The 24,691-nt window shown below is 39.3% G+C and overlaps 1 protein-coding gene across 1 annotated transcript in view; it reads right to left on the reverse strand.

Annotated features, from left to right (window-relative positions):
* prd1 (pleckstrin homology domain-containing protein pruning defect 1) overlaps positions 1-24,691 on the reverse strand; it is a 77,697-nt gene that overhangs the window by 35,823 nt on the left and 17,183 nt on the right. The window contains exons 3-6 of the mRNA XM_083114927.1: positions 21,206-21,393; positions 19,800-20,021; positions 9,264-10,346; positions 5,711-5,866 (exon numbers count right to left, since the gene is read on the reverse strand). Coding sequence (XP_082971053.1) covers positions 5,711-5,866; positions 9,264-10,346; positions 19,800-20,021; positions 21,206-21,393 — 1,649 coding nt within the window. The remainder of the gene's footprint in view (positions 1-5,710; positions 5,867-9,263; positions 10,347-19,799; positions 20,022-21,205; positions 21,394-24,691) is intronic.

A 24,691-nucleotide genomic window follows, 5' to 3' on the forward strand; every position in this document is an offset into this window, starting at 1 on the left:
TCTGCACGCTATGAAAAGGTACCGCCGCGAAAAAAAAAAACGAAAAAAAAAAACATTTATTATTTGGACGAGACATAACCACCGCCAGGCTTTCATTGAAGGGCTGAGCACTGGATTAAAGCAGCCAACTGGGAAGGGGGGGGGGGGGCTTATTGTTATTGTTGGCAGCAACGAAGGCTTTGTCGAAGACACTTGTTTACAGTGAATGAATCAACCAACTTTGAAACAAAGATAATATTTTGCTTGAATGAGGCTCCTTTTTAAAATTTACATGTGCTTTATCTTACTTCGCTTTTATGCCACTTTTTGGCTAATTACGAAGATGGGGATGAGTAACGATATGATGAAATTGATGAATAGACACTCACACACATTCATGCCCAGGCTGGGATTCGAATTCAGGACCTCTGGCGTCGTAGCGCATTTTAAAATTGAGAATAAAATTGATTAAATGACATTTTTAAAAAAGAAATGTGTGCGGGCACGCGGGCATGAATGTGTGTAGGATGCACGATCATTTATGAACATAACACAATGTTTTCAGTAGTTCTTATGTCGAAAATTAAGAGAGACACACAAAAAAATGGAGAATACCAGAACCTTTCTTCCTCACCAAAACTTCTTTTTAACATTTTTTTAATTTTATTTATTTTTCTTAGCTTTTTTGATACTTTTGGCTAATCGTGAAGATGATGATGAGTGATGATATGAAAAATTGATGAAGGAAGAAACACTCTCAAAGAACACCCGTGCTTGATGTATGAAATATCATTATCCTTGCTTAGCACCTCCCTTAATATTATCGCACAAACAGTAACTTCTGGTATTATAAGGAATCAATCCGTAGCACAAATGGCATAGTTTTGTGAGAAGTGCATGGCCTTCTCTAGCAAAAATAAGTTTAATTTTGAATACAAAATTGTTCTGCACATTCCAGATTTTCAAAAAGTTATTTTACGTAACATACTTGTCGTTAACTGGTACATTGTATAACACCATCAATAACAAATCATGCTGTTTTTTGTGGTATATAAACTTCAAGTTTATATGTCTTATAAGGAACGGATGCTTGCAAATGGTGCAACAAACTTTTTAATAAATTTAATCTTTGTAAACCAAAAGCAATAACTCTTCATAAATTCAAGGGACGCCTGTCGTTTACTTTTACTTTCTTTCTTTTTGATCGCTCGATACAACCTAATTCTCCCCCCCCCCCCCACCCGCACCCTCATGTTTCGAAGATATTTCGCAATTAAATAATAACACATTTATTACACAGTTTATGCACAGAAAGTGATTTAAAAATTAAAAATTGTGTGGGTTAGGAAAATACATTCCGCTTGACATGCATGTACGGGTTTTGATGTGTTGGCAATACTGCCGATTCTCTCTCTGCGATACGAAGAGCTCGGCGGTTCAGGTAAGACTGGCATGGTTGATTCCGAGTGCCGTACTCGCGCGGATTAATACATGAAACCTGCTGCAAACTTGACCTGACACGCGGCTTAGATTACTTTACCATGTTAACTGATCTATTTTGGACTAAAGTGACTCCATATGCAGGGTTTTTCAAATAAAAACAGTCACGTCATAAATGGCAAAAACACTGCCACTTTACATGAAGCCATAACTGCATCAAAAAACTTGATAAAGCGAAAAGAACGTTGTATTTAAATCTTAAAACATTGTAAATATCGACATTATTATATCAACAAATTTAAGCTTCAAATACATTGTAAGGCCTCTGGTTGGACGCTCTTCTAAAGTCTAAATATAGCTCGTTGGAATGAAGCATTCACTGCGCAAACGCAAACAACAAACTGAAGCAACACGATGCACGATATTGAGAAAATGGCACAATCCGAGAGACACGCAAGCGACATGCGACACGTGCATCTTGCCATGTCTCTTCTGTTTGAAAGGTTGCATTGATTACTGAGGCCTCACTTCCAAGCGACACATGTTGCATGATAATGACCCTGCCCGTCGAGCAGCAGCAACACAGCAGAAATTGCGAGACTTTCAGTGTCTTGATAATCCACCCTATTCCCCGATCTGGTTCCATCAGACTACTTTCTGTTTCCTCAGCTCAAAATATACCTGAAGGGACTCAATGTTGCCTCAGATCAGGAGGTGATTTCTGTCACAGAGCATTGGTGCGAGGAGCGAACTTCAGAATTTTTTTTAAGTGGTTTGCAAAAGTTGGAACACCAGGCCAGAAAGTGCATTGATCTTCGGGGGGAGAATGTTGAGTAACTATGAAGATTCATCATTCCAAGAGCATTCCTTTTACGTCGGGTTACAAACTTTTCAGCATCCCCTCGTAATACTTTTAGACATAAACTAATGAACAAAAAACACAGAACTGAAATATAGTACATAGTTTTTAAGAAATTGCATAATAATTGCTGCTATGTGCAAACACGTGGTCGAGGCAAATTTCACCAATGGGGACTTTGCACAGACCCCTCCCCCCTGCCTCTGCATTGTTGGACGTTGCTTCAAATGTTTCTTTCTACTCATTCCTGCTTGTAGAATTTAAATTTTTCAAAAAGATGTAATAGTTTAAAAATCTACCCCATAATAATATGGCGGTAAAGAAGGCAAACTAAGGGATACAAAAACCTTTTTCAAACTTCGCTTGTTCATAGTAGTAACAATGGATGTATTCTTTTGTACTGTAATTCTCATATGTCATACCTTCATATGTATACTAAAGATCGAAAAAGACAGAACTGAAATATCATTTATAGTTTTCAAGAAATGGCACATTAATTGCTGCTGCATGCTGCTGGTCGAAATATTGACCATTTGTCCTCAACGCGTATACATTTGGTGGTCAAAATTTCAACCAGTCAGACGCTAAAGGTTAAGAAAGTCCAAAAAACAGGAGGGAAAGTGGCAGAAACGAAGTACATTTGCATAAAGAAGGGAGAGAAAATGAACAAGAATGAAGGATAAATTGGAACAAAATGGGTGGAGCTAATAAAAAAGCATGTGAAAAGTAAATTGGTTTAGTTTCCAGAGCTACCTTCAATTTCCAGCACAAAAGTGGAAGATTTTAACTTGCAAGACTATTTAAAGGAGGAGGCAGGGAGGGAAGACAAGAAGAGTAACAGACGATGAAGGGGAGGGAAGAAACAGCCAGTTGGGGTACCTGGGGTGGAAAAGACACTTTCCCAGAAAGAAACAAGGACATTCCTTAGAGGTGTAAAGTGACTAGTTATGTAAGATTGTGTTTTGTTTATCTTGGTTAGAGATAGTTCTGAAAACCAGAAAGAAGCATCCCAAGAAAAATTAAATACAAAACACTAAAAAAACTGTATATTATTTTTCATCTACAAAAAGTAGTTAAGCAAACATTTAAGAAGAACCTAGAGTGTCCCTCATCAATGTCATCACTGCATACATTCAGAGGTATGCGCTATTGTCCCTGTGCCTTAAATTATACCGGAACATCAGTCACGCGAAATATTTACAGGATTCCCCCTTTTTTCTTTATTCTTTATTGGTAATTATTTTTCTTTTACATATAGGTATAATATCATACCAGAAAATGGACCAATGATTATTCGGAGATGAGAATAATCGTTGGTTTCCATATAATAGTGTAAGTATGGTTAAAATGTTATTGTGTTAGATCTACAATTATTAGGATCTTAAATTTAGAGAGAAAGGTTAGTAATCGGAAGGTTAATACGAGTGTAAAGTGTATGAAATGGTATTAAAAAAAAAAGTTAGAGATTTAAAGTTGACACAATTACTAATTGGGGGTTGTAGGATGTTTAAAAGCCTCTATTTGTTGTTAATTTTTATCTGTTAAAAGGTTTTCATCACCATGAATTAGTAAATGTCTAGTAAGAAGTGTGGAGATTAGTAAATTCGAGAAGATTAAGGGTGGAAGGGGATAGGGTGTCTTACTGGAATCGCAATAGGAGAAGTGGGTACGGGGAACATCAGTACGAGAAGGACCTCCTGGAGGCCAGAGGAATGAGGAATCCTGATTAACCACAAGTGGCAAAACAGCAAAGTAAAATAAATCAAATCCATCAATCAATAAAAAAATATATAATCCTCCGCACATATTATGAAATTACAGCCATTATTTTCTGAAAGTAGTCAGCTCTCGATTCTACGACCCCGGATATAACGACCCTCTCGAAGTAATGGCTCTTTCCCAGGACCCGTGAAAAATTTGGAAAAAAGTTTAGAAATGAAGGAAATGAGCTGAAAAATACATTTCTTGCACTCATTCCCTTCACGAACACTCTACCATTCGCAAGTGGGTATGATCTGAAAATAGACACCACCACACCACCCTTGAGTGATATCCAATAACACTTGGCCTCTGCCCTCCCCTCCCCCAAGAGCGCCAATGTTAACCTGCACCCGACAGCTGCTACCCAACGTGCCAGGCTTGTTTTGACATTGTGATTTCGCTTGCTCTTGGATATGAGTGAAAAGAAAATCTTGCATGTTATTTTAAATCGATCTTGACTTGTTTCCTTGTCCTAAGAGCTGCTGACAACTCATGGGGGGGACCGATTAAAAAAAAAAGCTATTCAAGGGGGAAACTTTTGAGGAGCAAATGCTCCTAAATCCAACATTAAATCGTCAATTGACGTGAGAGTAAATAACGATCTCTCATTTTGATATCTGAAAATGCGCAGGTTCCATATAGCTTGTTTTGAGTTCATTTTATGCTGATAGGTTAATCGAGACTAAATATACAGTTTAAAGTGAAATCCAATTCCAAACCAGAATGATTACTGAATGTGACTCTGTTTAACGTGTCCTAGAATACACATTCGGTGCAAACAGATTGCAAGTTGCGTGTTTCCTTTTTCAGGCTGGATTACAATGCAAGTCGTGGAAGAGTTTGGACTACTCCCTGGAATGGGGGAGGGGGATGAAAATGAAGTTGGTTGAAGCAAAGTAAACGTGACTTTCATGACTTTTTTACGATGTATTTTACACAGTTGAACCAGAACGAAATTTACAGCCCAGCTTTTATTTGTCTGGTGCCTAGAAAGGTTGTGTTGTCTCTCCCGAGAGATCTTATCTTATCACTTAATCTTGTAACAGACAATGCTCTAGTAGACCCGTATAAAATGCAACATTCATTCTGCCCGATTATCTCCAGACTTTTGCCGGGGCCAGTGTGACTGGTGTCAAGATTCTTCGAGTTTCGCTTTCAATAAACAAAAGCTTGTTTTTCTTTCCGTAGGTCTCAGTGCAAACAGGTTTCTCATGAAATAGAATTGTAAGAATTTCTGGAGAGAGGAACAACTGTGCACAATTAAAAGAAAATAACATTATTTTAAATCTTTTTCTTGTGAAAACGTTTTCATGTTCTATTTTCCTTCTCACAACATGCATGTTGTACATAACAGGTTGTATAACTACCAGGATAAATTGTGTTACCGTTCCCTAAGAATCTTTGTGCCCGTTTGAGCTCCAGTTAAGCTGAAAATTGGTGCAAATTTCAATAACAACCCCTTCGAAATAACGACCCTTTTCCTGGGAACTGTGAAAGGTTGTATCGAGAGTTGACTGTATTTAATTTTAGGTGACACAATTTGAATTTATTCACAATATTAAGTGAATGCCTATTAGCATGCCTATTCTCTATAATTTTAGTGCTTCTTGTCTGCCTATCAGAACAGTTTTAATGCCTAGAAATAATAATTATTACCTATGATATACTTACAATAACGGCATCTAGGTCACTATAGAGCATTGAAAACTGGCTGCAATACGTTTTATTGGCATTCCCACCTTCAGCCAAATACAAACTTCTGTCAGTTAATACTGCAAGCAGAGGCTTGTTCTTTCCACTGAAGTACGAGCTTCTCACTTTGAAAACCTGAAAAAATGGGAAAAAATATACTTGACAATGGAGAAAAAAGAAAAAGAGATATAATGCGTGCACATCAATAGTAATAGCATAGAATAGAAATACAGATGTAACTATACATTTATTATTTCCTGGTTTCATGATATTTTTAGCTGGAACTAGGTCTAAACTAATACTAGTGGTACTGGAGAGAATCAGTTTAAATTTAACCTCTGGATCCACACAACACTGGCAGGAGTACGAAGAGTACACATAATAAAATGTATAGCATGATCACATGACTGAAAGCAGTTTTTTTTGCCTTTTGAAATTTCATTTTCATAAATTTATTAGTCAGCATCTACTGCTTCCACATAGCTCCCAACCCTGCATTTTGCTGAAAACCGAAGCTTGAGACAGTGGCGCGCAGGCATTTCGTTTCAGGGGTACAAATAGCGTTACATTGGTCAAATGATAATGATGCAAATATGTTTGTGTTTCTTACATGCCAGCGATAATTTCTATGTGCATGTTGACCTTTTTGTGTCATTTTTTTCTGGGGGGGCAGGGGGAAACCCCATTTTTTATAAAATAAATATTTTGGGGTATTCCCCCTTCCACCCTCCATATATACGCCAAATGTGCATAAATTTTATATCGTCTGAATCTGTGATTCATTCCGCATACAACGGTATATCATTCATCTCTCTAGGGCAAGAAACCCCTTTTCTTTATAAAAATAAAAAAAATAAAAATAGTTTGGAGGGGATTCGCCCTTCCTTCCCCCCTCCATATATACGCCAAATGTGCATAAATTTTATATCCTCTGAATCTGTGATTCATTCCACGTACAACAGTATATCATTCAACGCTCTAGGGCAATTAGCCTCTGAGCTACAGTCATTTCAAGGTACAGCTGCATTTTGAAGCTTGAATCATTGACCATTCCTTTTGGGTGTACAACTTGTGTTACATTGGTCATACGATTATAATGAACATATTTTTGTGTTTCTTACATGTCCGCGATAATTTCCATGTGCATGTCGACACTGTCACGTACATTTTTTTTCTTGGAGGGAGGAGGGGGCAATCGCCTTTTTTTTTTTCAAAATTTTGGAATTTAGATTGTTCTCCCCTCCCCCCCGACATACATACACCAAATTTGCATAAATTTAATATAGTCTGAATCTCTGGTTCATTCTGCGTACAACGGTATACGAGGTTTGGCTAGAAAAAAAATGGACTGATGCTATGAAATCTTTTATTCGGCATTTTGTACAACAGGAACTTTATCTCCTTCAAAGTACTCCCCTGCACGATCTGTACACCGCTCCATACGAATTTTCCATAGCTGGAAGCAGTGTTGCCAGTCATTTTCGGAGATCATGTTCATTACATCCGTCGCTTTTCTTTGCACAGCTTCTACTGTCTCAAATCTGGTTCCTTTTAGGGTGGACTTCACTCTGGGGAATAAAAAGAAGTCACAGGGAGCAAGGTCCGGCAAATATGGTGGATGTTCTAACACTGGGATGCCATATTTAGCCAAAAATGTCTTCACTGACAGGGCCGTATGGACAGGAGCATTGTCTTGGTGTAGAATCCATGACTTCCGTTGCCACAAATCAGGTCGTCGTCTTCTTACTCGCTCACGAAGGGTTTTCAGCACATTAATGTAATGATGTTGGTTTACAGTTTGACCCTCGGGTACCCAATGAACGTACACAATGCCTCGAATGTCGAAAAGGACAATCATCATGGCTTTGAATTTGGACTTGCTCGTGCGAGCTTTCTTGTGACGTGGCGAACTCGGGGTCTTCCAATGCATTGATTGGCACTTTGTGGCAGGGTCGTACGTGAAAAAACACGATTCATCACAGGTTATCACTCTCTCTAAGAATGTAGGGTCTGTTTCAATGTTCATCAAAGTGTCCGTACAAATGTTCACTCGAGCTTCCTTCTGTTCCAATGTCAGGTTCCTTGGCACGAGTTTTGAACACACTTTACTCATGTTCAAATTCTCGTGTAAAATTTGTCGAACACTTTCTTTGTGTATTCCTGTGATTTCAGCAACTGCTCTAATGGTCAATCGACGATCTTTTCGAATCACATCACTCACTTTTTGAATGTTTGTTTCCGTTTTCGACGTGCATGGTCGTCCTGAACGTGGGTTGTCTTGGATCATTTCCTGTCCTCCTTTAAACCATTTAAACCACTCAAACACTTGTGTGCGTGATAAACACTCATCCCCGTACACAGATTTTAACATGTCATACGCTTCTGTTGCGGATTTCCCCAGTTTGTAAAGGAACTTCATATTGACATGCTGTTCCATTTTAATACTCAGCATTTTTCTGACGGAGCACAGACGCACGTTCCGCTTTGTCCAAGTGCCACAGCGAAACTGAGAGGCCTGCACCCAGGGCAATTAGTCATTCTGTAGGCAGGGTATGGTAGTATAGAATCATGCATTGCTCAACCTTCGTGCATTCGTTGTTTGCCAATAGCAACATCAATCCGTTTTTTTTTTCTAGCCAAACCTCGTATCACTCATCTCTCTACGGCAATTAGCCTCCGATCTACACTCATTTAATTGAAAGTGCATTTTCCTCAAAATCGGCTCGGGCTCAAGGGGGTTACATGTGAAAATGGCCTTGGGCTCCAAAAGGTTAAGGAACATTGGAGCAACAAGTCCTTGTCACAAGGCCCTCGTCATCTCAGTGTTCTTCACTCACACAGTGAATGTTTTTCCAAACTAAGATGTGTGCAGTTTTTTGAAGTGTCACTTGTCACTTTCGCACGAAATATTCCCTTGTTTTAGAACTTTACACATTCTTAACTTTCAGGTTAATTTTACCGCATTCTTCCCTTCCCTTTGTTTTAACTTTCATATTGATCACCTCTATAAAGAATTACTACTTTTAATGATTATGCTGTTAACCTGAAATTTACTCAGGTAGTACACTCACAGACAGAAATATTTATGCATTAGAGTGCTGTAGCGAGAGGATTTCACTCACGGACAACGCTAGATAGTGTACAGAATCGAGAGCTGCTTCGGTAGAGCGAAGAGGCAAAATGAGCAATGTACGCTCGAAGCCCGTAATGTATCTCTTGTAGTGGGTTCTTAAATATGCATTGTGAGGTGAAAGATGCCGTGAAATTTAAACTTTAGTCAACATAGTCATTATCTCAATGTTAAAATGTAGTTTAGTTTATCTTACCAATACAGTGATATGAACATGAAACAGATGTTTGTGGGTTGAAACTGACAGCATGAATAATTTACATGTGTGTGTCTACGATTATTGTTATATTAAAATTATATTCCGTTGTAAATGCTGGTGTGTGGGAGACTCAAACGTGTACAAGCGAGTAAAAATGGTCCCATGCAGTACTATAATATCCACACAAAATAAAATAAACTTACCTTGTACAATTGTTCATCTTCACTGGTAAATATATCAGATTTCATAAGATCCAGCACAGCCTCTGCCACGGCATGCCCCGTAGCTATTTGGTTTCGCTTTACTTCATCCTCCAACTCCTTCAAACTCAACTCGGCACTTTCGAAGTCCGGTTTAACTCCATAAATGAACAAATCACAATTTTTCCTCTGCGCCTTCTTCTGAAGAAGTTGCACCTTCTTCATGCACTGTGCCTCCCTCTGCACCTTCCTAACAATGCAAGCCTTCATTTGCAACAGTCTTGCCCCCAAGCTGCTGCCCCTTGTACACTCGTAACAGAGAGATTTGCAATGAGGGTGACTCCCCTCAGAAGACTTTTCACTCTGAACATCAGATGTCTCTACCATTCCACTCTTGTCGCCCGCAAGACAGCAATTAAAGCAAACGTGGCTGCCGTGATGTAGATTCAGAACGGACGATGTTCTCGGTGGATCTTCCTGTCCCTCTGGAGCTCCCCTTTCTGCCACCGGCGGTGAGGAACGGAGGACGCACACGCTACCAGGAAGTGAAACTGTCTTGTGGCTGCTGCCGGCAACTATATCGTCCATGCTACGGTGATCTCGATTTCTGGTGGGAGCCTCGTTGAAAGACCAAGCGAGCAGCTCGCTGTTGTGCTCCAACTCACCACAGAACGACACTCGTTTTATCTTCAAGTCCTCCCAACTGTCCACCCTGGCACGAGACTGCCTTTTGATGGTCGCGCAAGTGTTCCTTCTTAGCACGGTAGCATTGCGTTCAAGCTTATTTTCAATCACTGCACCACTGCCATCGACGACCTGAGGCTGGCATTTCACTTCATTTTCTTCCTTGCCGTTATCGCAGGAAGGTGACATGTTTCCAGGGTCATTAATGGAGGAATCCAGAAGGTTGCCTACACTCTCGCAGCTGTCGCAGAGCAGAGAAGTGTCTTCACAGCCATTCCCAAGTGCAGGGCTCTCTTTGGAATTCTCACTGGAAGCAATTTCTTCGCCATCTGTGCTCTCCATCTCCAACAGAAGCAACCGATTTATTCGGTTATCTTCTATCTCACTACATGCATATGTATCCTGGAAAACAAAACAATTTTCAACATCCAAAAACATACAGAAATTTCTAAAAGGGAATTTATTACAGAACTTGTAAATTTAAAATACATATCTCTACCCTCTTAAACTTAGAATGGACGGGTGAAGAAAAATAATTTAAGCAAACAGGTTGGGTCTCTCAGATCCAAAGTGAAATATTCACTTCCAACATTCTAAAAAACTTTATTTCAATTTTAGTACTACAAGTGTATAATATAGAGCATAATATTGTTTTAAAATATATGTATTTTTTTGAACCAAAAATTTTATCTTGGGTCTGCGAGACCCAATCCGTTTGCTTATGTTACTTTATTTTCACCACAAGTCACTCTCAAAAAGTTCATAAATTTTTCTTCTTCAGTCAGATGACGTGCCATTGAGGAGAAAACTTATCTCGTAAACATGGATTACTGCACACAATGTTTACAAAATACCACTAACAAAACATACGAAACAAATGGACTAAAAACATTGTATTTTTCGAAAACTCCCAAATAAAACCTTAAGCGAGTGGCTCTTCTACACCTGGACAGAGATTCAACACGTGTAGCAGAATGGATCATTGAATAGAGGTCCCGATGATACAACTAGTGACACCTACAGAATGTAGACCGAAGGTGCTGAGAGCAACAGTACACTATGTTGAAAACTTGATCGGGGATTCAGAGAAATATTACCACCTGGGTCTCACAGACCCAGCCCATCCATTCTAGGGTTAATAAGTACATGCGTAAACTAAACTTAAGCTACTTAGTGATATGATGGCAGGTGGTGCAAGTTATGCTGCATCTAATAACTGGATGTCAGAGAAACCAACAACAACTTTAACAATTCAATGTTTTTAAGCTTACATCAGTTTCTTAGACAAAAAAGCTAAATCCAATCAGTTCCTTTGACAAAAGAAACTAAATCCAATCCATCTTCAAAGTGGACACATATACTAAACTTTTGTTAGTTGAAGGAAAAATCACATTCTTTCATCTCAAGAACTAATTGCTGTGGAGAGATTTAATCAGTTTTGTAATTTTTCGAATTCACAGAGTTTTTAGCGAAGGTGAATTTATACATTGACCCCCCCAATAATGAAAGTTAAAGGAAGAAGTGTGTGTGTGTGTGTGTGTGTGTATATCTATATATATATATATTAATTTCAGTTTTATTCTTCTTATATATATATATATATATATATATATATATATATATATATATATATATATATATATATATATATATATATATAAATCAAAGAAGGTAAAAGGAAACTCTCACCGGACAGTAGAAAAATTCAAAATTTTCGCTAATTTCGTAGCATCATCGGTGTGAGGATATTGGCATGCCTCTGTAGCATCACAATAGACCAAGTGAATGAAAATGTAGTATGTAGCAGTTGTGTTGAAAATAAGCTGACACTTTGTGGAGGGGATAATAACCATGTACAAGAGCATCAGTGTTGTCAACTTCCGAAAAACATCCACAATTTTGCTTCAAGCATCGGCCCGATTAGTCCAGGGGCATATGTCAATATTTTACAGTCCATGGGTCTTTGAATGAAGGAAAAATATGCATGATTGATAGTGATGCATTGCTAGTGTGGTACACAATCATGTACTGCCAGGTGTATTGCCTGCAATTGGGGCATATGGCCTGCATGACGTCATAAATCGAAGATGGTTGACGCTTCATGCACTAACAAAGAAAATCGATCATAGCTCCTTTAAGAGTGGTTTTTGACAAATATTTATAGACATTTTTTGTTCAGAATTGAAAAGGAACAATATTGATTCTTACATTTTTTTTTTTCATGTCTCGGAATGTTATGGAGATATAACTAACTAACTAACTAACTCTCTAGCCTTCTTAAACCCGAAGGTTCATGGCTGCAGCAACACAGGCCTTCCATCTGTCCCTATCTTGAGCAAGATCTATATACTCTTTTCCATCCCTACCGATTTCCCTTAGGTCCATCTCGACGTTGTCCCTCCATCTTCGTCTTGGCCTTCTTACTGGTCTCTTACCATCAGGTTTCCCAACAAGAATCCTGAAAACTCCTCTTTCCTCTCCCATTCGTGCCACATGGCCTGCCCACCTAAGTCTTCTTGATTTAATTATTCTAATAATGTCTGGACATGAATACAAATTATGTAGTTCTAAATTATGTAGTTCTAAATTATGTAACCTTCTCCACTCACCTGTCTCCTCATCCTGTCTCTTATGGAGATATATCAAATAAAACTATTTCATGCCCTTTTCTGCAAGGATTACAAGCGTATTTTACGCTTTACTTGACATTCTGGCATATAAAGCAGTGGCAGCTCGTGGTTAGGAATGTTGTTGGTTGCAGCGAATATATATATATATATATATATATATATATATATATATATATATATATATATATATATATATAATGGATAAAAGCAAGGAGGGCCAAAAGGGCTAAGTAAAAATCAAATAAGGTAAAAGGAAACACTCACCGGACAGTAGGAAAATTCAAAATTTTCGCTAATTTATAGCATCATCGGTGTGAGAAGAAACAGAAGACGGAACCGGAAGTTGGGGTCCTGCAGAGTTGCCAGGTCCCCATTGAAGAAGAAGCGGTGCGTAGAACGAAAAAAACACTGTTTCGTCACCAGGCTCGTCGTAAACTGTGAGTGTGTAGGATGAGGCGGGAGGGTGGGTGAGGGTTGGGCATTACTGGGTGGCCTTGTTCAGGCCAGGTGGAGTGGTTGCACTCATGGCCGATATATAGGCCCTCTCCCATCTTTTGCGAACAGAGGTGTTGGCTGGTTGGGGTAGGAGGTGGATGATCGCTACCCGGAAGCAGTCGTTGAAACTGATGTTGTGGTGGTTGGTGTGGACGGCGACAGTGAAGTCCAGGTTGTGGGTGGAGGAGCGGTGGTTATTGATGCGGAGGTTGAGGGCCGTTGATGTTTCCCCCAGGTAAAAATCACCACAGATGTTGCAGGTGAGGATGTAGATAAGGTTTGAGGCATGGCAGGTCCCTTTGGGATGGAGGGTAAATTTGCCAGTGGCCGTGTGCACCTGGAGGGTGTGAGAAGTGATGAGGATGGGACAGGTCTTGCACCTGGGTCGGTTGCATTTATGGGCAGGGGAGTGTTGGATGTGTGGTGAAGGAGTGTTGTGGACCAGGATGTTTTGGAGGTTAGGGGGGCGTTTGAAAACCACCCTGGGTTTGTCGGGAAAAATGTTTTTGGTTTCGGGATCACTGTGGAGGATTGGGAGAAGAGAGTGCAGTGTGTGCCTGATTTTGTTGAGGTGGGGATGATATTGGGTGATGAGTGCAGGTGGGTTGGTGGCAGCAGGTTTCTTGGTGGTAGTGGTATGTGAGGCAGCTCGTGATATTTGCTTGGTGACCAGGATGGAGGGATATCCACGGTTAACCAGGGTCTGGTGTAGGCGGAGGTTATAATTCTGGCGGGAGGTGGGTGAAGTGTTCAGGCGCTGTCCCCTGAGGGCCAGAGAGAATGGAATTGCTTTTTTGGTGTGGAACGGGTGGGAGCTGGAGAAGTGTAGGTATTGCATGTGGTTGGTGGGTTTTATGTGGATGGAGGTAGTCAGGTGTCCTCCCTCGATGTGCACGTCCACATCCAGGAAGGTGATCTGGTTGGGGGAGTGTGTCCAGGTGAATTTTAGGGAACGGAAGTGGTTAAGTTGGTCCAGGAAGGCTGACAAGGATGGTTCTCCATGTGTCCAGAGCATGAAGATGTCGTCGATGAAGCGGAGCCAGAGGAGGGGTTGGAGGGGTTGGGTAGCCAAAAACTCTTGCTCAAGTTGGCCCATGAAGAGGTTTGCATAGGATGGGGCCATTCTGGTACCCATGGCTGTACCTCGGATCTGTAGGAAATTTTGGTTTTCAAAGGTGAAGTTGTTACAAGTGAGGACAAGGTGGGCTAGGTGGGTCAGGAAGTTGGTGCTGGGGTTGTGAGGTTTGGGTCTGCTATTGAGATAGAATTCTATGGAGCGGAGGCCATGGGAGTGAGGTATGTTGGTGTAGAGGGAAGTGACATCAATGGTGGCAAGGATGGTATTTGGGGGCAATGGTGGGAGGGTGCTGATTTTCTGGAGGAAGTGGTTGGTGTCACGGAGGTAGGAGGGCAGAGCTTTCACAAGAGGCTGGAGATGGGAGTCAACAAAGGCTGAGATTCGTTCTGTAGGTGAGTTATAGCTGGACACAATGGGTCTGCCAGGGTTGCCAGGTTTGTGGATTTTGGGCAATAGATAGAAGGTGGGGGTGCGGGGATTGTCGGGTATTAACATGGCGGTGGTACGAGCTGTTAGGCCTTCAGGTGGGCCACGGGTGTGGATGAAGTCCCGGATTTTGGTGAGGTGTTCGGCGGATAGGTCAACTGTGGTGGGTTTGTAGGTGGAGGGGTCAGCCAGCTGGCGGTTGGCTTCCGCCAGGTAGTCTTGAGAGTTCAAGACCACCGTGCTGGACCCCTTGTCAGCTGGGAGGATTTTGATGTTGTGGTTGTTGCGGAGGTCTCTGAGAGCTTTCTGTTCCCATGTAATTTTCGGTTGTATCTTGTTCACTGGTACCAGCCGGCGGCAGATACTTTTTGAGCATTTTGGTGTTTCCCAGGATTCACAAAATAATGCCACGTAACACTATTGAGGAGTATAATTAATAATTATCATGCAAAATTTGACGTTTCCATTTATTCGGCAACAATTTTGTGCAGAATTGTGTGCTTTGTGATTACGTAAGAAGTACTTTAATGCTCTGATTCAATTGTTCAATATTTTGAACGAAAACTTTGATAAATCGATGCTCGTAATTGGACTGGAATACTCACCCAATGATATTAATCAGTATTTTGAACAATTTTCAACCATTGGTATCGGTGGGAACACAGACTTAACAACAGTGCACAGTCACTATGACAATAGACAATTAGTCCCACCGCCCAGGCCAAAACATCAGGGAAAATAACGAGTACCCCATTTATGTATGGCAAGTTATATTTTAAACTGAATTAGGATTGGTGATAACGTTAGTAACTTAAGTTAAAATTCTCCACAAAAGAAAATATTTATCTTCGCCTAACGTGAACATTTTGTATGTTGCTCTATGACACAGGACAGAACTTGCCTACTTTTCGCATGCTGCTGCCCTCTAACTGCGTGTAAAAGAATTAGCATCCCAGCGCTGGTTGCTGGTAGGCTCTCCGGCGAAGCCTGACTTGGTATGTTGCACCTTGCCTGCAACATCTAACCCAAATGAAGCGGGGGATAGGAAGAACAGTGTTGAACCTCACTCCAATACTCTTAGCTGTAGAGATCAGGCCATTGCTCCGGCTTTGCAATGCGTACCTGTGCGTCTACTCATATGCTGTGAAATCTCGCAGGTTGCCTCCTTTTTTGTAACGCATCATAATGGAATTAGCTATTTTGAAGCAATCAAGGGTAAAATTATTTGTTTATGTTCAATATATTTAATAGGAAAACAATGAAAAAATACTAACAAAAAATGTGAAATTTCATGGTAAAATATCTGGTTGTTGTGCAACACTGCAACAATATCAGTAACCACCCCTGATGTAAAGGAGAAAAATTACTGCCTGTGATATTATGTTGAAGCCTACTATTATGGTGTATGGCCTGTGTGACGTCATACATCCAAGATGGTTGCCTCTGCAGACATTAACAAACAAAAACGACCATATCTCCTGAACACCTTATGGAGTCATTTTGACTATTTGTAAGTTCGCTGGGTTTTTACATGAAGGGAAGACATGTGTATGGAGGATGCTTTCAATTGAAGGCATGCAATCATGTTTTGCTGGAAAATGTGTTGGTACATACATGACGTCCGAAATCCAAGATGGCCACCAGGGACGTTCTGCACATAAAAGACTGTCCATATCCTGATTTAAAGTTTCTTTACCAGATTTTTCCATAGGCATTTGTGTTAATAATTAAAAACTGAAAAATGTTACTACAATTTTTATAACTACAGTAGTGTCCAAAAGTTAAGCATGACAGACATGAGAAAATGTTTTATTAATGAAGTGTCAGAACTGCATAAAACAGGAAAATTAATCAAGTCACGCCATCGGTCGCAGGTGAGTGCGCTGCTCACCCTTCCTTTTCAGGCATATTTCACCGTATTTTAATTTTTTTAAATTAATTTTTTGTACTTGTAATGATCTGTTTATTATAATCCTTCTTTATTTGTTTAAAAACATTTATTTGTTTTCAAACAGCGTAGTATACATCGTCGAAGCCAACAAGTCTCAGCGTTAACAAAAAGCGCATGTTCCTCTGAGGTAGTTCCATCTGATATGATATAAAATCACTGCGACACCTTTCAAATTTTCTGTTCACGACAAGAACATATAGGTACGAAAACTCACTAGAAACAGGATAGACCTATTGATTAAATAATGCACAAATGTAAATAAAAAATATATATAACGTAATCGGTTGCGTTAGAGCTCTGCACTCACTCTGATAACATTATTTCCACAACAATGGTCTTTCTCAACGTCATCTCATAAAAATGTGATCAGGTTGATTGTGAAACTCTAAAAGTCAGATAGAAAGCACCACAGGCCAATATTTCAAATACTGTTAAAATGGCACTTCATTAAAATTTAAAGTGAGCATGGCGCTCACCCACGACCGATCACAGGTTAACGAAAAAAGAGGTTTGTATGGGGTGAAGTTACCCCCTAACAGCTACACAACCTCACAACAACGTAGCATGCTATTTACAAGGTGGTGCAAGTATTCTAAGGTGTGAGGGGCACTTTGGTTGGAGAAAGACATGAGTCTTGAACATCCCTTTTTGCGAACATGCATCATAGTAGTTTGCCGAAATCTTTGAGTTGGGTGTCAGGCATGTATATTATATGATAGAATTTCTTAAAAATCCTGTCATCCTATTCGGGGTGTAAGACACACCCAAATGTCAACCTCACTTCCACGTAGTACACCCTGGACTGTATATTGCAGACTAGCAATGTTCTGACATCTAGGGCCTCTCCGATGGTGCAGTGGTAGTGTTGTCGCTTTGTTATCAAGGGGTCCGAGGTTTGATACCCGGTAGAGGCACATATAGCGGTTTGGATTCCACTTTAAACTGTAGGTCCAGTCCCAATTAACCTTACCATGCATAAAGTGGACTTGAGTTCTGTGCTGCCCACATGTATTTGTGATTGTCATTTCATCTATTTCAGCTCATCATCATTCATTCTCATCTTTGAAATAAGCCAAAAGTAGCAGAAACGAGAAGTAAAATAAATCAATTCATTCCTTCATTTTGTCATATTTTTTATCGAATCCAGGAAAACCAAGATTTGCGAGAGATTCAAGCACATCATCTTCTGCACAATCAAATACGTTCAACAACCACTTCCTTGGAAGTACAAACACAAACTGTGATACCATTAATAGATAGTGTGAACGCTGCCACCAAAGTGACCCTCACACCTTTCACCAGGAGGAGTTACTTCCAAGTACTAGAGTGAAATAACAGCAGAAAAGGAACATCCAAATCTACCCAGCCCAATAGGCTGTTGAATGGAGAAAGAAGGAAATGAGGATGACGAAAATATCATTCTTGTCATATTCACACTACCTAGAACTTCAGAGAAGATTACAGTTGACATGTGGTTGCGGAAAGAGGAAATGTTCATGCATATGCCGGGATGAGTCTCTGCGACGTACTGAACTGTGTCTCTGTAGTGCAGATCAAGAAAAGTGTGAAAACAATGACTTACAGGCGAGATTCAGTACAGAGTGACGAGGAATTTGAATAAAGTGACTGTATTGATGACATGATTTTTCCCAAATGATTACAACCACTCTTAATCTTAATAACAGGTGAGCTGCTTAAATTTCAAAAGACAATGCGGAAGTCACAGGTGATGTTATTACTACTTTCATATAATAGTTATAATAATAGTAATGATAATAATAATAATTAATATTTTTCACTTGTTATTTTTTAACAGAAAATGCATATGGAAAAATCTGATAAATTAACTCTACATCAGGATATGGACAGTATTTTATGTGCAGAACCTCAATGGTGGCCATCTTGGATTTCAGACATCATGTATGGTCTCTGACACATTTTCCAGCAAAACACCTGTAGTTACACATGATTGCATGCCTCCAAATGAAAGTATCCTCCATACACATGTCCTCCCTTCGTGTAAAAACCCAACAAACTTACGAATGGTCAAAATGACTCCTCAAGGTGTTAAGGCTTGACTGGACCTTTCGCATTCGAATGGGTGATTTTTTTCAAATTTTCCTCTCCATTCGAAAAACCTCTTGGATATTTCAAAATATGAAAAATTACATACTCTTAGAATTCCTTCTAGAGCATTGACGTGAATTTTCGTGTAGTTTCCTTTCACTGATTATGCAAGTCTCTTAAACTATTGATAATATCTAGACAACAGTAAAAGAAAACTACACGAAAATGAACAAAAAAGACAGAACTGAAAATTCACATGTAGTTTTGAAGAATTAATTATTAATTATTATTAATTGCCAACACGTGACATTAAGAACTAAAGGTAATTTGAAAGCATTGTTAATTTGCAAACACTTCTGAGAATTGAATGTAAACAATAAGGAACAAGCTGTCTTTGTCTTTAAGTGAGTATGTTGCTGATTATCAGGTCAGGGAAATCAGCTGGTGTGTTGAATTTTTTCCACTACTTTGGACTATAATATTGCAACTCTACAATTGTGTTAAGCCTTGAAGCTTTCCTGGCGACGAATGATGAAGCTTTCGAGAGCTAACACCAAAGTTACATCAAGAATTTCCATCCGGAAAAGTCGGGACTAGCGGAACATTCAATCAACGAGGGCCATAGACCAGATTTCAACAACACAGAAATTATAGCCAAAACTTCAAACTACTGGGACCGCATCATAAAAGAAGCATAGCTATTCATGGGGGCGGGGGGAAGAGAATCTCAATCGCGACATGGGGCTCGAACTGGACCCAGCTTGGCTAGCAATAGTCGACCAGCAGCACAGACGTAGCAGATATGGTACCCGATTGGTCTGCCATCTTTGCCAGCAACCCCCTCCACGAATGTATATACACCGGGTTGATGCTCAGGACTGCACTTCTACCCTGAAGATGAGAGTGGAATCTTTTCCACAACTTACCTAGTCGATAACCCAAGAGAATCTTTTCATGTCTAGTTCTAACTGTAATATAACCATAGTGTTGATTATTACATCTAATACTTAAACAGTATATAGGATCTTCTCTTTTTTTTAACATTTTCGGATCTGCCCTTAAAACAATCCTGCACACAGCACAGTACAATTACATGAATCAGGACCAATAAACATGGACAAAAAAATGCCATTTTGCAAGACTTCCCAAATGAACTGACTGTGGTTTCTAACCCACCTCTAATTTATATCAAAACTTTGCATACTTACATCATCTTTCCCATCCTGAACATTTTGCATGTCCAAGTCATTGGCACCACTGACAGACGTGACCTCAGCGTCACTGTCAAGAAGAGCAACTCCGGAGTCTCCCGGAGAGGGGAGGGAGATGGTGGAGGAGCTCATCTGGTCCATCACCACTTCCGAGGGAGCTTCCACCAAATCTTCCCCACTGCTGTTATCATACAGGGTAACATCGAGGAACAGAACACCCTGAAATTATCAGATTCAAGAATTACGCACCAATTTCTGCAAAATCAATTCCATTACTTTTTCCAGGTTTTTACGTAAGTTTCCACTCTATATTGAAGGTGAAAAAAGGTAAAGTGCTCCCCTGTGCTTAGCACTACAACATGAAGACGTATAGGGGGTGTGGTGGTAATGCCCAACACTATCTTGATCCAGTCGTGAGTGGGGTTGATGTGATCAGCATCACGCCCCTGACCGCCTTTACCCCCCAGGGTTTCCCCCAGGTACCGATGTCATTCGATGCTGGGTGGGTGCCGGAGCCACTTCCAACATTACAAAAGTTCCTGAATTTGAACTGCCCAGAGATCGAACCCGGAACCTTTAGCTTGATAGACGCGTTACTGACTGAGCCACCATGGCCACTTCCACTCTGACTTAACATAATAGTTATTCCTTCAATTTTGTATGTTAAGCAAATTTATAGAGTTTATTCACCACTGCCGAAATTAAATTATGAGAAATAAAATAAAATAAATATACCCCACCTCCGCCAAAAAAAGAAACCAATTTGAAAGAAAAAATGAAACATGTTTTTCATTTCCAATAATGACAAGCAGAAAAAATATTATTCATTGACTGGATTATGCTATTTTATACTGTTTTTCTGCCACTTTTTGGCTAATTGCGATTATGAGGATGAGTAATGATATGATGAATTTACTCTCACAAAGAACACCCATGCCCAGGTTCAAATCCAGGGCACCTATCATCTGCAGTTGTATGCTAAACATTAAGGGGTTATTTTTGGAAACAACTAAGAAACAATTGTGCTGAATGTACAGTCACTGACAATAAAAATGGGACACCTAGATCCTAAAATACTTGCTTACCTGCAAGATATTGTGTGTTACCTAACTCTACAGTGATAAGTGGATTTTAATAGAAAATTTCCTATGGTAATTTCTAGCAACACTGTAGAATTAGGTAACACATACAACGCCTTGCAGGAAAGCAAGCATTTCAGGATCTACATGTCCCATTTCTATTGCTGGTGACTACATTAAGTTCACAAATGCTTTCCAGCAGCTGTTTGGATTGAAGTCTTTGTATAGTTACTTTCTAAGGTACATGATCATAGACTTACAAAATCCACACGTCAGAGGTGGAAAGATAACTAGAGAAAGTACACAAGTGAACAACAAACTCACCAAATCAACGTCGAACTGAACGTGTTCTAATCCGGCCACAAGGGAAAGCAGAACCTGCATGCGAGAGGAGTCTCGCAGCAGAGCATCCGAGCTGTAGTATTGCTGGAGAGCTCTTCTGTCGCGAGCGAAGCACAGGAGGTGACTCTCAAGTGTTCCTTCGTTCAGTGAGTGATACAGCCACGCACGACCTGCATCAGAAATGCAATTGACATTACTGCATCAGAAATGCAATTGACATTATCAGTAAATCACATTTCCCGTAAGTTATATATTAAATTGCATCAGAAGTAGGACTTGGGAAGGGGGGTAAATCACAACACAGTCGAAATATCACCTTTTACAAAATAGAAGAAACACCAAATCTGTGTTATTTGTCTATTGATTTTTGGTGACTACCTCCATCATTCACATAGGTACGAAATATTACCTTAAATATGAACTAAACATAATACTGCAGTTGGAAAGGATGCTTTTTATTGAGCATTTTAAAAAATTATTTTCCATGACAACATATTACTGACCCTACAGAGATAAAATCACATGTCCTTTGGAAAAACAATTAAGTATCTTTTTTAAAAAAATCAAATAAGGTAAAAGGAAACACTCACCGGACAGAAGAAAAATTCAAAATTTTCGCTAATTTATAGCATCATCGGTGTGAGAAGAAACAGAAGACTGTTCTCACACCGATGATGCTATAAATTAGCGAAAATTTTGAATTTTTCTACTGTCCGGTGAGTGTTTCCTTTTACCTTATTTGATTTTTACTTAGCCCTTTTGGCCCTCCTTGCTTTTATCCATTTTTTAAAAAAATAATGTACAGTGGAACTTGAGGGGAAAAAGAAAAAATTCTAGGTATCAAGGATTTCCACTTACCAAGGTTCGAGTTACTGAGGGCCAAAATCCCCCGTTATAGAGGTCTAAAGTTTACTGACCCTTCTGAATGTCGGCACTATTTGCCTATGTATCATCATTTTAAGTTAATATGTATACTGTATAGTACAACGTACATAGAAATAAATTTTATTGAACAAAAATTTAGATGCACTACGTACAACATTGATTTGGTAAAATATTTGGTACAGTACTGTATGTACATACATACATACATGTTCAGTACGTATGTACTACACTCATTCTCTTCAACACTTAATGCCTTACAACTTCGTTTCACCGACATCATAACCTGCAACTTTTATGTATGTTACATATGTATCAACACTTCTACAATGCACACTAAGCACATTAACAATGATGGTTACATACACGGCAGAATGGAGGAGTTCAAGTCCTGACACAATTGATGATCGCCTGACATTGTACGTATGCACCCTAAGCTTCAACTTATTGAGGTCTGTGCGACAACGAGTTATAGAGCTCATTAGAATTTAACTTTGATTCATAGAGGTTTTTGATACTCTACCTTCGAGAGCTCGAACGGCATCCCATAAACTGTACAAAAATTAGTCTTATCCAGGTTTTATTCGAGTTGTTGAGATAGAATTAGTATTGAGTGTTACGGATAATTCAAGGGGATTACAAAAAATTCAACTTATCAAGGAATTTGAGATGTTGAGGTTCGAGTTATCAAGGTTTCACTGTATTTGCACTATGTTGACATTTTTATTTATGAAAAATGAGTGAAAAAGATTATAAATCTTTTGGAAAAATGTGACAATTTTTTTTAAAATTTTTGTCTTGCCTGGCCCTTTCCTGGGATAAGTATTGGGTTGGCCCATAAGTTCTGGTGTTTTTTTAAGTGAAAATTTTGCATGAAAAATAAAATGTGTTGGCAATGCGTTTTATGTTATTTGATAGAGAATTATGTGCTCTACATAATAGTGTGTTTAGTAAAAGAGCATTTTCGACACCTTCTGCTTTTTGCGTTTAATCACAAATCTCTCGAGCAGCTTCTGTGACTTTGGCACCTCGATTAAAAGCAAAAAGCAGAAGGTGTCGAAAATGCTCTTTTTTGTCGACTTGACACTCCATTATAATGACCTGAAAAGAACAAAAAGTATATCAGCATAAAAAACTAAACACACTTTGTTGTAGAGCACATAATTCTCTATCGAATAACATAAAACGCATTGCCAACACATTTCATTTTTCACGCAAAATTTTCACTTAAAAAAAACGCCAGAACTTATGGGTCAACCCAATATTTTTGGAGTGAAAAAAGAGGAAAATGCGATATTCTGACAAGAGTTTGTTTCATTCAGAATAATATGTTCATAGAAAGGAAGATAAAAGCAAACAGGACAAACAGGATTAAATATGATCAAAATTATGCTTTTATGGAATGTCTGGCAACAATATGCATTTAGATGGGCAATAAAATTACCATTATCATTAGGGCTCGGATTTGTGGGTAAATACAATTTTTTTCTGAGCTCGCAACCAACTTACAAAATCACACATTCTTCAATATTTTATATGCAAATACACATTTCTTATTATTATTTATAAGAGCCAGAACACAAATTTTGTCAACAAAATTCAAAATAAATTCTATCTTTTTCTTTCCAGATTTACAACAAGAGAATTGAATTATTACAAATTTTAATATGCTGATGCTCAGGTCTGTATGACCCAACTATTTGCCAGACTGAAATTTATAATACAAAAAAAGTAAAGTGGTCCCCTGTGCTTTTACACCATGCCATTAAGGCATATAGGGGATGTGGAGTTATGGCCCCACACTTTCTTGATCACGGCCGAAGGTGAGGGTGATGTGATCAGCACCAAGCACCTGGCTGCCTTTATCCCCTGGAGTTTCCTCCAGGTACCCACTTCATACGACACTGGGTGGGCACTGGCTTGAACAGGTGGAAAAAAATATGGTTATCACCCACCGGGGATCGAACCCGGGTCTCTCACGTGGTAGTCAAGATGCCCTAATGACTGATCTACCGCGGCTCTTATAATATAGCTCTGGCATTTGCTTGTAATGGGACAGTCTGAAAGACCCGATGCGATCCATATGTATATGTATGCCTGTATGATACACATGTAGCAAACTACACTTCTTAGTTTTCTCTGCTTTATCTCAAATGTTCTGGTTCTTGTGGCAATTTGTGCAGGGCACTTGTTCCAGCTGAAATCATGCTACATACAGTGAACCAATCACAGTTGAAACTTGTATACTTCCAAGTTACAAGGAAACTACTAATACAGTACTATTCCTACTAATACATTACAAATGTTCAAGAAATCAGTAAGCATAGTCGAAACTTGGCTGTTATGTGTAAATATGTAAACATATGGGGCATTCCAAGTCAAAGTGCCCTATATTCTCAATTTTTAAAATTAAATGCAATCTGAAATTGTAATTTGCATAAAAATTAAAGGTAGAAGGTATTTTCCATGTTCGTTCAATTTAACTTTTTGATTTACTTTTGATATCTATTATGTCCCACCCATGACACCAAAAAACAATTCATTTCTCCTTTAACTGTTACATTTTCCCCCTCAACTCCACTGGAA

The sequence above is a fragment of the Lepisma saccharinum genome, chromosome 29, assembly GCF_977018435.1.
Source record: "Lepisma saccharinum chromosome 29, izLepSacc3.1, whole genome shotgun sequence".
NCBI classification, from domain to species: domain Eukaryota; kingdom Metazoa; phylum Arthropoda; class Insecta; order Zygentoma; family Lepismatidae; genus Lepisma; species Lepisma saccharinum.